Consider the following 15,241-nt stretch of genomic DNA (forward strand, 5'->3'; position numbering starts at 1 on the left):
GTATCTTGCTATCGTTCACCCCTTGAAACCGCGGATGAATTATCAAACAGCCTCCTTCCTAATCGCGTTAGTCTGGATGGTGTCCATTCTCATCGCCATCCCATCGGCCTACTTTGCAACAGAAACTGTTCTCTTTATTGTCAAGAGCCAGGAAAAGATTTTCTGTGGCCAGATCTGGCCAGTGGACCAGCAGCTCTACTATAAGTCCTATTTCCTCTTCATTTTTGGCATCGAGTTTGTGGGTCCTGTGGTCACCATGACCCTGTGCTATGCCAGGATTTCCCGGGAGCTCTGGTTCAAGACAGTCCCTGGCTTCCAAACGGAACAGATCCGGAAGCGGCTGCGCTGCCGCCGGAAGACGGTCCTGGTTCTCATGTGCATCCTCACTGCCTACGTGCTGTGCTGGGCGCCCTTCTACGGCTTCACCATCGTGCGTGACTTCTTCCCCGCCGTGTTTGTGAAGGAGAAGCACTACCTCACAGCTTTCTATGTCGTCGAGTGCATCGCCATGAGCAACAGCATGATCAACACTGTGTGCTTTGTGACCGTCAAGAACAACACCATGAAGTACTTCAAGAAGATGCTGCTGCTCCACTGGCGTCCCACCCACCATGGGAGCAAGACCAGTGCTGACCTCGACCTCAAAACCAGCGGCATGCCGGCCACTGAAGAGGTGGACTGTATCAGGCTGAAGTGACCTGCAGGCGTTTCACAATTGAAAACCCAGAAGCAACACACACCATCAGCCACACTCACAGGCTGCATGGCGAAAGGACAACCGTGTTCACACTTCACTGTCCTCAAGGAACTGAACTTTAACAGACCTAACGTGCAGAGAGACTGAACATGAGCAGCCGCAGCTGATGTTTACAGATATCTGCTTCACACCTACCGTGTGCAGAATCACAACAATGAGACTAGACACAAGTTACTACAGTCGACATTCACTGAATGTCTGCTGTGTGCACAACCAAGCCAATGAGATTACATAAGGACAACAAGAGCTGACATTTACTGATATCTGCTGAACACCTACTGTGTGCATAGCCACAACAATGAGACTACATACAAGTAACAGCAACTGACATTCACTGAATACCTACTGTGTGCACAACCACACCAATGAGGTTAGATATGGGTAACTAGAGCTGATATTTTCTGTTATCTGCTCAATATCTACTGTGTGCACAGCCACACCAATGACATTACATCAAGTAACAGCAACTGACATGCAGTGAATGCCTACTGTGTGCACAACAACACCAATGAGATTAGACAAGGGCGACTAGAGTTGACATTTACTGATATCTGCTCAATACCCACTATGTGCAAAAACACACGCACACATCCACACACACACACACAAAAAAAGCAGAAGCTACTGGAGTCAACAAGCCATATCCAGGACATATAGATGGAAAGGCAGAGGCCACAAGTGGTTATCTGGACTCACCCTCTATCTTCCCTCGAGCTATATTCCACCAGTGTAAGAATATCAAAAGGCTGTGTGTCTTAGGCTGGGTTCTCTAGAGAAGCATCGCGCATGAACCTTATGTAGAGAGAGAGAGAGAAAGATTTACCTCAAGGAAATGGATCACACAGTCGTACAGGATGGCAAGTCCCAAGTCCATGGGTCAGGAGTCAGGCTAGAGGCTTCTCCTGACTCACATGGCTGCAGGGGCTTGACAAGCCCAAGATTGGTAGGTAGGTCAGAAGGCAGGCTGATGGCTCACAGGCTGTGGAGGCCAAGGAATCCCAAGATCAGTAGGCAATACAGCAGGTCACTTGCTCAAGTCCCATGAACTGGAGGTCAGATGATGATGAGCCAGATGCAGGATCCAGAGCAAGCAAAAGCCAGTGAGCTTTGGCAGAACGTCCGTATATATTGGATGCAGACCACACCCACGAGGAAACTCCTCTTACAATTGATCGATCACATCAGATCACATCATGGAGGTGACTACATTATATCTAAAATGGAGGATAACTACATCATTACATAACCACCAAATTGCGTCATTACATAACTGCCAAACTATACCATTATATAACTGCCAAACCACTGAGAATCATGGACCAGCCAAGTTGACACGCAACCTTAACCATCACACTCTGGAAATAAGGCACTTAGACATGATGGAAAGATGAAGTCATCAGAGGCTTTGCAGCCTCAGGGGAAGAGAGTACATCCCATCACATTGGGCCTTCTCACCCAGCTCCCACCACCCTCCCAGGACATTCCCTAGGATTCTGAATGCCAGAAGTGAATTTGTCTCTTAACCAGGCCAGCCTGGTACGGTTATCTACAATGGTGTAATTTCAAAGAAGAGAACCAAAAAATCTCTTCCCCATTGATGCTTGAAAGATCACCATTCTTTTGGGTGAAGATAAGCAATCCTGAGACAAGGGCCACATCCAGTTCCTGACACCCCAGTGTAAAGGATTTCGGTAGCTTAAGTGTCAGACAGGAAGGAAGGGAACACAAAGGGGGTAGAGGTTGCCACTGACAGTGAACATCATCTTTATGGCTGTTTTGCTAAGACCTGGACCAGTTTTCTAAAATACACTTTCTTTTACAAAGTGGGCTCTATTTTGGAATCCAAAGACATGGGTTCAAGTCCCAGTTTTGCTTCAGTGGAATGAGAATGATGAAAACACCTGTTCTGCCTACCCTACAGGATTGTTCGGAGAGCCCATTTAGGTCATGTTTTGTGAAAGTACTTTTCAACTATACTCATAAGAACGGATAAATGATATTGACAGTTCGTTAGGACAAGAGCAATCCTGTCCACTGAACTTATTATCTTCCCTGTTCCTTTGCCCAGAGACCCCTGAACTCCAGTACACTGGGATGAAAAGGAATCCCTATCCTGGGTTATAATCAGGAAGACTCAACCTCTAAGTCTCAGTGACCCCCACTCTCAGCACCTCCATGGTCCCAGGCATGTTGGTAATCTACCCCTGCATGTTTCCAAACAGCCTACCCCAGAGCTGCAAAAATACCATTTCTGAATCTGTTTGTATTATTGTACATCGGTGGTTATTGTGTGTGCTTGTCCTCGTATCTTCCTGATACTTTCGAAGCAGAGACTATACAAGCGGTACCTGGTTTGGGACTGGCCTGTCCACATTTGGGTAACTTCTAATTTTCTCTAAAGAATAGGTTACTTAGTTGTTTGTTCTTAATTATGTGTTGGTTGTGAAATTTCAGCCAACATTTTCTTCTATCATCATCCAACAATCTCATTTTCAGCCCATGCTCAGAAAATGCAACCTTAATTTAATGTTAGCCTGAGCAAAATGTTTATAAACTCTGATTTTACAAAATTATACAGTGCATTCCAAAGCCAAGTAAGTGTTTTGGGTTAGCTGCATTTTTACAAATATAATAATTATTGTATTGTTATTTATTACCCCTGTCATGGTTCTTCTAAGAAGATTCTTTAAAAGCAGACTGTGTATCAGCTGAGTCTGTCAACAGAATTTATTTCCTTTTCCCTTTTTATCCCAAAATGTACCATCGTCCTCTTATTTCAACTTGACTGGAACAGCTTTTGAAAATATCAGTGTGTATTTGTGATTTTTCCAGTGAATAAAAATGTATGTTGTTATCAAATGAAATAATGAATATATGGAATCTTAACCACACTGTTCATGTGCTTTCTCCCTAGTCCTTTATAGTATGTTAGTATAACCCGTTGCCGTCAAGTCGATTGCGACTCACAATAACCCTGTAGGACAGGGTAGAACTGCCCCATAGGGTTTCCAAGGAGGCTGGTGGATTCGAACTGCCGACCTTTTGGTTAGCAGCTGAGCTCTTAACCACCATGCCAACAGGGCTCCTATATTAGTATAAGCCAGAAAAAAAACAAACCTGTTGCTGTCAAGTCGATCCCGACTCATAGCGACCCTATAGAACAGAGTAAAACTGCCCACAGGGTTTCCAAGGAGCACCTGCTGGATTCCAGATGTCAGTGAAGTAACAGACAGCTAAACAATCCAACCCTGAAACAGAGAAGGAACATAACTGAAGGAATTTGTAGAACAGGGGCAGCTCCTACCAACAACCAGCCTTGTATCATTACATCCCTCAAGCCCAAAAAGTGTATTCACGCGCACAGATAAGCAGGGAAGTGCAACACTGTGCTGACGCTACACCATCATTTTTAAAAGATCTGTTTGTTTAAATGAAAGCTGTTATTTATGTGGAGATTGATGATCCCTCCAACTGGGGTTAAGGTATTAAATTAATTGCACTTGTGTTCACCCTTTTCTCTCAAGACTAGTGGTAAGCTTAACATACTTTAAATGTCCTAAGATATATACATTTATACATATTGAAAAATTCTCCCATTTGGCAAAATGGATCCATTCCCTCAGCCAGAGTAAAATAAAAGCTTTGTGATGAAACTATCAGAGATTTTTCTCTCAGCGTTCAACATTTAAAATAAGTTGCTTCTCAAATTGAAGAAATCCCAAGATGGCTTCAGGCCCTCAGGCATGAAAACCGATTCCACGCTTAACAGAGGAAGAATGTGACACATGTGATTTGATTAGAAAACTGAAAGTGAATTCCATTTCTGGGGAAAGATGTGGCTTTGAAACATATTCCCCCAAATTAGTCACTTTCTTTCCTTTGGCCTCAAGAGGGCACACATATACACACTCATGCACACACGCACACGCGCACACACACACACATGTCAGTAGGATATTGGAGCAGGAAAGGCCTTTTAAGAGCATGTAATTCAATTCACTCCTTTCCCATGTGAGGAAAAGGCTGACTTAAGGGCACACAGCTAACCCTTGCTGGACCCAGAATGCTACCTCCAGGTTTTACTGGCCCAGTGAATTGCACTCTGACTGCTCTCCTGAGTCCAAAGGGGCAGACCCTCTCCAAGAACGTTCTAAGGGCCATTTGAGCTGGTTTTTGGCCTCCCTGGAGAATTCTAAGCTGCACTGAAGATACCCTCCATCCCTCTGACAAGCCAAGAGCACATTCCATCCAGGGGACCTCCTAGCCCAGACTCCAGGATTCAGGAAACCAGAGAGAATTACAGCAGGACCCCTCTAGTGCTCCTGCCTTTCTTTATGGCAGAAAGATGCAAACCACCTTTCTCACCTGTACCTGGTGCTCCCTGTGCCTGGAATTCCTCTCCTAATGACATATATGCCTCAGGGGGAGAGGGGGCAACACACTTAACTGGAATGTACACGGAGCACAGTTGATCCTCATTACTTGTGGATTCCATATTCGTGGATTTGCCCACTTGCTAAAATTTATTTCTAACCCCAAAATCAATACTTGTGGCATTTTTGTGGCCATTTGCAGATGTGCATAGAGGGGCAAAAAATGTGAGTCACCCCACATGCACAATCCCAGCTGAGGATGAACAAGGTTCTACTCTGATATCTTGTTTCAGCTGTCATACTGTAAATAAGTGTCCTCTTCACAGACTAGTTAGTGCCATGTTTTTCATGTTTTTGTGCTTTTTGTTGGTGGCTTTGCTGCTTAAAATGGCCCCCGAGCCTAGTGTTGAAGTGCTGTCTAGTGTTCCTAAGCATAGAAAGGCTGCTATGTGCCTTAGGGAGAAAATATGTGAGTTAGATAAGCTTTGTTCAGGCCTGAGTTAGAGTGCTGTGGGCCATGAGTTCAATGTTAATAAATCAACAGGATATGATAAATAAGGTGTCTTTAAACAGGAACACATAAAACAGGTTTTTTATTGATCAGTTGATGAAAAAGTTGTGACCAGAGGCTTGCAGGAACCTAACTGTGTATTTCACGTAGAAGTAATGGTTCAGTATTTGCAAATTCAGTGGTTGCAGCAACTTTATAGAACATAACTACTGAGAATAATGAGAATCCACTGTATTTGTAAGTGATGCTGGAGCCTTCTGGGAAAGCAAATTGTGATTAGAGGCAACTCTGGCCATAGGAAAAGGAGGTGGTAGAAAAGAGGCCTCACTCACATTCAGAGAGAAATCCAGGACCACCCAAGATGGAGTGTGCAGTCTTCACCCAAGTTACTACTGGCTGGCCCTGAGCAGTGGTCGTTCTTCATGTCTCCAAGGACCAAATGCCTTCCGTTCACCATGTCAGCCTTTTTCATGAGGTGTGCCAACCAGGGCACATCATCTCCTAAGGTTGCTGGCATCCTCTTAAAAAGCACCTGAACCCAGCTTTCATCTGTGTTCCTTCTCTGGCAGAACTTTGGACAGCTAAGCCCAGAAACCCTAGTGTGTGCAAGAAACAAAAACCAAACCTGTTGCAACTGAGTCAAGTCCAACTCACAGCAACCTATAGGACAGAGTAGAACTGCTCCATAAGGCTTCCAAGGAGAGGCTGGTGGATTCAAACTGCCAGCCTTTTGGTTAGCAGCCGAGCTCTTAACCGCTGCACCACCACGGCTCAGGTGCCATGGTGGTTAAATTTCCTCCATCCTTACTCTACCCATAAGCCCTCAATGCAGGAGTGAGATTAATGTTGCTTATTAATGGGGCTCCCTTTTGAAAAGCTATTGGGAGCATTGCATATGGCGCCTAACCTCATCCAGGAGTTCTTCAAATAAGTTTACAGAGTATTTTTAAGAAGCGGGTGCTTTTTTAACGTACATTCTCTTTTGTATGTAATTTCCTGGGCTCAAACCTTGTTTGTCACAAGACATAGTTTGCCTGCCAGTTGAATAGAACCAGAGGGTCCAAGGTTTGAACTGGCCAAACTGCCACCTCTCCCAGCATCCCTGCCACTCCTCCTCTTACCCTACTCTGCACACCACCTTGATGCAAATTGAAACCCCTTGGAAAGAAAGGTCTCCATGGAAACACTGATATTGAACCAGCCACAGCACACACTTTCTGGGGACCATATGTCCAAGAGAGCAGCCTCTTTTTATTCCATTAATAAAACTGAACTTGAAAGCTATGTCTCATCCTTTCTCTAGTATTGCTGTGGGACAGAAAGAATAAAACTGCACACTCTCCCCAACCCAGACTGGAGAGATGAATGGCCCTTGGCTAACACTTTAACTGAGCCCTTACATAGCAATTTCAAAGGTGTAGTGGGTCTTTGCAGAGCTAAAGAACAGTTATCAAGAGGTAGCACAGTTTCTTACTCCCAGCAGACCCCAGTGCACAGTCTAAAGGGGGTGGTGGGGAGGAAAGGAAGGAACCAGCAATCTTCCACATAATAATATGAAGTTCAACGCCAGTGGGGAGATGTGGTCTTGAAAATTATGGGGTGTGAAGGAAAATGTTAGTCTCCCTCCTTGTGGGTTTCAATTGTGTCTGAGCATTACCATTTGTCCTTGGAGAGAGAAAGAGAGGGAGGAGAGAAAGGGGGGAGGGAGGGATAAAAACCCACAGTTACACGCCTTTCTGTCTGATATAACAGCTGCTCACTGAAAAACATGAAGGATAGAGATGCAAAATATGTAAACCAGTTGCCGTCTAGTCAGCTCCAACTCAGGATGATTCCGTGTGTGTCGGAGTATTGCTGGGCTCCATAGAGTTTTCAGCGGCTGATTTTTCAGAAGTAGATGACCAGGCCCTTCCTCTGAGGCACCTCTGGGTGGACTCTAACCTCCAACTTTTGATTCGCAGTTGAGCATATTACCATATGCACCACCCAGGAACTCCACAAAATATGTGGGTGGGGAGGGAACCTGGAAGGAAGAGCTCATCCCAGGCTGCTTTGTGGGACCTGGAATGCCAAAGGCAACCTCCCACTGCCCTTCTGGAGCCCCCCAGGCATTCTCAGAAACTGAGCTTTGAAGCCTCAGGGGAACTACTGTAGAGGAGAGGGGTGGATGCTGGGTGAGGCAATCCCTTGGGTGGGCAATGGATCTTCTAAAAAGGTGAGGGGAGACCCATGGTGATAGTTTAGGACAAGCTCGTGACCTTTTGTAAGGCAAGAACAACATGCCTTCCATTCAACCTGTACTGCAAGTCCTAGCCAGCATCATACAATAAGGGAAAAAACGTTATAAGAATTAGAAACAAAAATGCCATTATCATTATTTGCAGGAAATAGGATTGTCAACACGGAAAAGTCTGAAATAACCTAACAAAACAAATAGAACTAATAAGAGAGTTGAGCAAGGAAAAAAAAAATTAAAGAGCCCCTGGCTCCTTACAGGGGAGTTTCTCTTAAATCCTTCATGAGAAGCTCACTTAGCAGAAGCAAGGGCGTTATGGCTCCATCTCTACCTCTGCTCCCTCTGGTCCTTGACGGAGGAATGGCTGGACGCAGTGCCATCCCACTCACTCCTCATGCCCCAGACATTGTTCCCCTTTCTGAGCATCAGCATGGGGCATAAGGGGGCAGGCCACATTTTTCTTTCTTGTCCTGTCCCCTTACGCTTCTCAAAATCTTCAAAATAGATTGTAAGGGTAGGTGGAAGTATAACTTTTTGGTTACAAAAAAAGTCATGTATAAAAGTATCACAGCTCTATAACCAAGATTAAGTTAGCTCTTGAGCCTTCACATCCATGTTTTGGAGAAACTTGATTCTGCCAACTCCCACGTGTACGCGGGCCTGTGTCTGGGACTTTATGTTTGATTTCATTGGCTCTTTGTTTATCCCTTCCCTGAAAAGATCATTCTTTTAATTACTATAGCTTTAGAATAAGCATTGCTCTCTGGTAGAGTAAGTCCCATCTTTGCAAGTTTGCCTTGGCTTAAATTTTGGGAATAGCCTGTCAAGTTCTATGTTGGGATTTTCAAATAAGATGGTATAAATTTAGTACGTGTTGATATCTTTTTTTGATATCTTTACGATATTAGGTTTCCCATTCATGAACACAATTATTAGGGCTTCTTTTATATTCTTCAGCAACTTACATTTGTAGTGTTTCTATAAACACCTTACATGGTTTTTTGTTTTTTAGGGTTTATTCCTGGATGCCTGTATGTTTGTTGTTATTGCAAATGGTACCCTTCCTCTTTTTTTTTCCCCTTTAATTTCATTTTCTAAGTTGTTCGTTGCTCTTATATAGGAGTACTGTTAATTTTTGTATCTGAATCTTATAGCCCAAGCCCACTCAAATACCATATATTACCAACAAAATTCCTGTACTGTGCAAAAAACACCAGCAACTCACTTCATAAATGTATTCTGCAATAGCTCTACTAGTGCCAGAAACACTGCTTTCAAGTGTCTCTTCACTTCTCCCTACCAACACCAAAGAACAGGCCAAAGCTGCAAAATCTCTGGGCTATGATTCTGCCACATGTTTACTATCGGCTGATTTGTGTCCATCCCTGCCCACCCCTGATCTCAGCCCTCCTTCAATCATGATAGTACCCCTGAGCCTGCCCACCTTCATCCATATTACCTACTCTTGTTTCCTCATGGAACTGCTCTCTCTCATAATTCTTGGTCTGTTGGGTGGCTCTGGTACCATGCCCAGCTGTGGCCTTCTCACTTTGCAAAGGCTCAGCCCTGGTAGATGCAGAAGGCTTTCCCATAGTGAAGATGCAGCTATACCCTGAATATGAGTGTCTCCACTGCTCAGAGACACCTGCCTCCTCCCCTCACCAGAAGTATGTCTCCTAAGCTTCAGCATCAGCACGAACCAGTAAATGTGACCTGTAATTTAAGCCCTGAATGGCACAAATGGTTAAGCATTGGACTACTAACCAAAAAGTTGGTGGTTCAAGCCCACTGGAGACACCTTGGAACTAAGGCCTGGCAATCTCCTTCCGAAAGGTCACAGCCTTGAGAACCCTATGGAGCCGTTCTATCCTGCACACTTGGGATCGATCACCATGAGTTGGAATCAGCTGGATGGGAACTAACAACAACTACTACTGGAGCTGGACCAAAGGATCCTAGTTCTCCAAACAGCTCTACTACTGGGCTTGATTCTTTGGCCCTGCCTTCACCTCTCCCAGTTTATTTTATTTTCCCTTCTCCCTCCAACTTGTACTCCTGCTGTCTCAGAAAATCAGTCCCACATAATTTTGGGTTTGTGTGTCTTTACCCTTTCTTCATGTGCCAGTCACAGTAGGAATTCTTAGGAAATGAATTCAACTCAGCTAGTTCAAGTGAGAACACTTTAATGAAAGAGTTATTTACAGAGGTCAGTGGTATTTTGGTGCTAGAATTCTTGCCTTCCACGGGGGGAGACCCAGGTTCGATTCCCGGCCGATGCACCTCACATGCAGCCACCATCCGTCTCTCACTAGAGGCGTGCATGTTGCTGTGATGCTGCGCAGGTCTCAGCAGAGCTTCCAGACTAAGACAGACTAGAAGAAAGGCCTGTGGATTTACTTTTGAAAATCAGCCAGTGAAAATCCTGTGGATCACATGGTCTGATCATAATCTACAACTAGTTATGGGGATGATGCAGGACTGGGCAGCATTTTATTCCATTGTTCATGGGGCCACCATGAGTTGGGGGCCAACTTGATGACAACTAACAACAGCAAACATTGAGGTATAGGTGGGACTAAGAACCAAAAAGGGGTGATTGGACTCCCAGAGACTAGCAGCAGAGGGAAGCTGCTCCCACTTTTAGGGCTGGAGAAGCCAGGGAAGGAAATAGTGACACAGATGCTCAGTGAGAGCCACAGCTATGGTGGAGGAAGGGAGCCGCTGTCAAAGCAGGGGCCAGAGCATAGACTACCCTCACCTCTCCTTCTGCCCTCATGTCTCCATCAGGTCCCTCACTGGCTAAACTCAACCAGAATCCTGCTGCCAGCACGGTCTATAGGGTCAACCTCTGTAGGCTCAGGGCAGGGCAGAGAAGGGAGGAGAAGGGATCTGGGATTCAGAGTCAGCAGCTGACACCTTGCATGTCGAACCTCTTCATTTCTCCCGCAGCCGCGATAGCCTCAGCTCTATCAAGCCCAGACTCAGGCTTTTCTGGCCTCCTCACAGGGCAGTTTTTCCTAAGTCCCACATGAGGCATCCACCTGGAAGTAGCATCAGGCATCATGGCTCCCATGATGCAAAGTTCTGTTCCACCTACTTATCTACAAGTGAGACCACAATTGTGACTCCTTCCACTCCTACGGGGATCCCTGGCACTTATGTGATACCGGAAGTTACTGGGAACTTACTGAGAAAGGGCAGAGAAGACGTGTCTACCCCCAGGGAAGACCCAGGCAGGTGGGACAGAAGAAAAGGGAGGAAGGCCTCAGGACTAAAAAGCCCAAGCCAGGACTCTTTGGTTCAGTTACTGGGACAGCTGAGGGTGATGGTCCCTTTTCTCCATCCAGGGAGTGCTTGATAAGGAGCAGAATGACCAGGCAGCCCTGGTAGGGAGGGCTGAAGCAAGGCCATGTGACAAAGCCCACTCCAGCTCACAGCCCTCGTCTGTCCAGACCAGGATGCATACAATTACCCTGCCCTGACTTAATATACATCCTCTACCTGCTTCTCATATTCTTAGTTCCTTCTTCTTCTTTGTAGGTTTATTTGTGTCATCCCTATCACTTTTTGTTGTCACATAGTCCCAACTTCATGCTCTTGCCCAATTAAGTGACTTTTAAAAATGTGGTTGCCATAACAACCCTTGCAGGTATCGCAGCTGGCTGCATTATTTAGCAGTTGGTGTGCCCCACCTTGGCAAGATATCCTGGTAAAACAGAGGGTGTGGGCTTCTATTTCACATTCACACTGAGACTCACGGGCCAGAAAACAGAACCCTTTCAATTACCCTCTGAGGTGTGACTATTAGTTCTATTTTACAGACGAGGAAACTAGGCCTCTGAGAGATTGTATAACTTCTCCCAGGTTATGCTGGTAATAAGAGCAGCGGTATGACATGAATCCAGTTCTGGCTGAGTCCAAATACATGATCTTGACCAGAAGTCAAGTCTCCCACGTAAATCACTTCACAAATTCCCAGATAAGGACACAAACTTTGAGGATTGAGACGCCAACCTCTAAGAGCCTCTGCTCCAAGCATCCATCCACCCTGTCTCCCTTTCTGGGAGGTCTGGGGTCTTTTCTAAATGGTGATGCTGCTTCTGGGACATGGCCAGTTGAATTCTCTAATTCTCTTCCTTCCTGAGAACCTGGCATGTTAACTAGAATGTTCTCCTGGGGTCCAAGCACTAGGTTGCCACACATCATAAGATGATTCTACAATTTCACTTAAACCCAAGATAGGATTCAGGTGTGAGGAGTCTGTTAAAAAAATAACAAATTCCTTAATCTATAGGGTCTCGATGAGTCAGAATTCACTCAACAGCAAAGGGTTGTTTTTTTGTTTTGTTTTTGCTTTTTTTTTTTCTTTAATGAATTAGACATTTAATTAGTTAATTAAGAAGAAGCCAGTAAGGGAGTAAGGAGTATACGAGTGGCACGAACACTTAAGCACTCAACTGCTAGTCAAAAAGTTGGCAGTTTATTCCCACCAGAGGCACCTCAGGAGAAAGGCCTGGTGATTGCTTCCAAAAGTTCACAGCCTTGGAAACTCTATAGAGCGTAGTTCTACTCTACAACACACAGGGTCACCATGAGTCAGAATCGACTGCATGGCAGCTAACAACAGTAAGGGGGTAGGGAAGTAGGATAGGGAAAGGGAAGAGGCCAAGCAAGGGGGTGAATCCAGGTGAAGCCCCAGCCTCAGACTGATGTCATGGGAGTCTCAGGAGCATATATTACACCTCAGAGTTTGTCCCACGATGGGGAGCTGAGCTTCGGTGCTCCCATGCCAGCCCTTGGCTAGGAGGAAGGAGCTTGGCAGGAGGGTGTAAAAATCCCGGTGCCTTGGGCTCTCCTTTAGGCAGGTGGCTCCCCCGCCCAGACCAATCCTCCAAAGGGCACAGGTGCCAGTGTTGGCAGCAGAGCACACAGAAGCTGGGGGATGAACAACAGCTGGTAAGAAGATATTCCAGGGGACCTGGCGGCCCAACCACAGTGCCCCTGACACCCACCAACTTGTCCTCTTCAACGACACACCAAAACTGTTCTAGTTCCAGGCGGCAGACGTATCCACTCTCCTGGTCCTCCACGCAGCTCAGAGGACGCGCTGGTTTGTTTTCCAGGCCCTGCCCAGCTTTGACCAGCCCCTCTCAGTTACTATCTCTCTGTCTTGCCAAATGTCTATGACCCTAGAGCGAGGTACAAAAGCCGTATTTGAGGGGACACACTTTTCTCTCCTCTATTGCAGTCACTTTTCTGGCTTCCCCTCAGATTCTGTATAGACGTGCCCCTCCCCCTCACCTTATGTTGCAGAAAAAGCGACTGAATGAATGAATAGGCAGGACTGTCTGGGGCAGCTTCCCAGAGGGGGCCACCTCAGCCCCAGGCAGCTTGATCAGGAGCCGGGCTCCCTGTGGCTGGGCCTTTTCACGCTCAACTCATCAGCCAGCAGTTAAGTCTTTGTTCCCTTTTACCAGCCTGCTGTACTCCAGGAACAGGAGAAAGGACTTTTATTTTTTCCAGGGAGTGAGGGGTGTTTAGGGGTCATCTGCGGGGGGAGGTAACTGGACAGAAATGGGACAGGGCCTCTAACTGCTGCCTCGTCCACCTGCTATTCCTCTCAGTACAGGAGTCTTTCCCACTTTATGAAATCGAGAAAGCAGTGCGCTTAGCTCACAACAGGCCATTTCCTGCATTATCTCTGATAATTTGGGATTTCTCATCCATTCCCCAGCAACACACACATACACACACGTGTACATGTTCACAAACACACACATACGTACATATACACACACACACCAAGAGCTCCGGGTAGGTACAGAATGGACAGATGACCAAATGCTCATGTCCTGCTCACACTCTGAAGTGAAATACACGTTTGGTGTTTGAATAGTCTGTAGAATTCTCACTCCTCTCATTTCATAAATAGGAAAATCAGGCCCAGAGAGGCAAACCGTCACATGCCAGGTCACAGACCTGTTGATGGAAGACTATGGTCCAGAACCTGGTCTCCTGACCCCTGTTTAAGGCTTTCACGTGGGCGTCCACGCTCCTGCCCCTCCATAGGGCTAGCTCAGGAGAGTCGACAGCAGGGTCCAACAGGCCCTGCCTGCCAGGGCTACAAGAAGATTGGTGGAAAGACAGGCCTCTTGAAAGCCCAGGAGATAAGTCTTGTGGCCTTTCTTCTGTGGGACAGGGAACCCTTCCCAAATAGGGTTGCCAGATTTACAAATTAAAATACAGAATGCTCAGTTAAACTGGAAGTTCAGATGAACAACAAGTAGTGTTTTAGAATATGTCTTAAATATGGCAACCCCATCAAAATTCCAACCTCGTATGTAATTCAAAGCATTGATTCTCATTCCAGCTCAAACCTAAACCGTGGCTAGAGGCCTTGCATGCAGAAGGGCGCTGTGAGGGATTCTGCCCTTCCTTTATTTCCTCCCTCCCCTGGGGCAAAGCAGGAGAAATAGGGAAGTAGCCACTGACTTAACTAGTGTTGCTGTGGTCCTTCCTTGGCTGTGGAGGTCTTTTACCTACTAAGGAAACCCTGGTGGTGTAGTGGTTAAATGCTACAGCTGCTAACCAAAAAGTTCAGCAGTTCGAATCCACTAGGCACTCCTTGGACACGCTATGGGGCAGTTCTGATCTGTCCTAATCTACGCAACCACAACGGGTGAATTTTTAAGCCTTCACCAAAATTCCATGACATCAGGAAAAGCCCCTTTAACATCCTGTTAAAGTTCATCCATCTATTCATTCATTCATTCATTCACTCATTCATCTGTTTATTCATTTACCACATTATTGAGTGTGGCAGCAGGAGACCTGACTTACGAAAGACCTGGTTGAGGGTGGGAATCTGGTTCAAAGATCAGACTGAACCATCAGTAATATTGGACTTTAAAAACAGAACAGTGTAATCAATGACCACATTAATACATTATAGATAGATAGCAATTCCATTCCTCCTATATATGGGCACCAAAAAAAAAAAAAAAAACCCATTATCGTATAGTCAATTCCAACTCATAGCAACCCTACAGGAGAGTAGAACTACCCCACAGGGTTTCCAAGGAGCAGCTGGTGGATTTGAATTGCCGACCTTTAGGTTAACAGCCATAGCCCCTAACCACTGCTCCTATATGTGCACTATGAGGCATAAATAGAATATTCAAACCAAGATTGTTCCTAATAGCAAAAAGGAAAAAAAAAAAAAACTGTGTATAACCTAAATATCCACTCACAGAGAATAGATAAATGCATTGTGATTAAATTCATAAAATGGAATGCCATATAGCAGGGATTTTTAAAATTGTGATTACATTCTTACTTTGAATACTATACTACTGGAAAATGAT

At 45.5% G+C, this 15,241-nt stretch overlaps 1 protein-coding gene across 2 annotated transcripts in view; it reads left to right on the forward strand.

Annotated features, from left to right (window-relative positions):
• The window catches only part of PROKR2 (prokineticin receptor 2), a 46,213-nt gene that overhangs the window by 11,881 nt on the left and 19,091 nt on the right, over positions 1–15,241 (forward strand). For both annotated transcript variants that reach the window (XM_023550034.2, XM_003411596.4), the window contains exon 3: positions 1–15,241. This exon is cut by the window's right edge and continues 19,091 nt beyond it. In XM_023550034.2, the coding sequence (XP_023405802.1) occupies positions 1–697 (697 nt within the window). In that variant the 3' untranslated portion in view covers positions 698–15,241.

The sequence above is a fragment of the Loxodonta africana genome, chromosome 24 (genome assembly GCF_030014295.1).
Source record: "Loxodonta africana isolate mLoxAfr1 chromosome 24, mLoxAfr1.hap2, whole genome shotgun sequence".
NCBI classification, from domain to species: domain Eukaryota; kingdom Metazoa; phylum Chordata; class Mammalia; order Proboscidea; family Elephantidae; genus Loxodonta; species Loxodonta africana.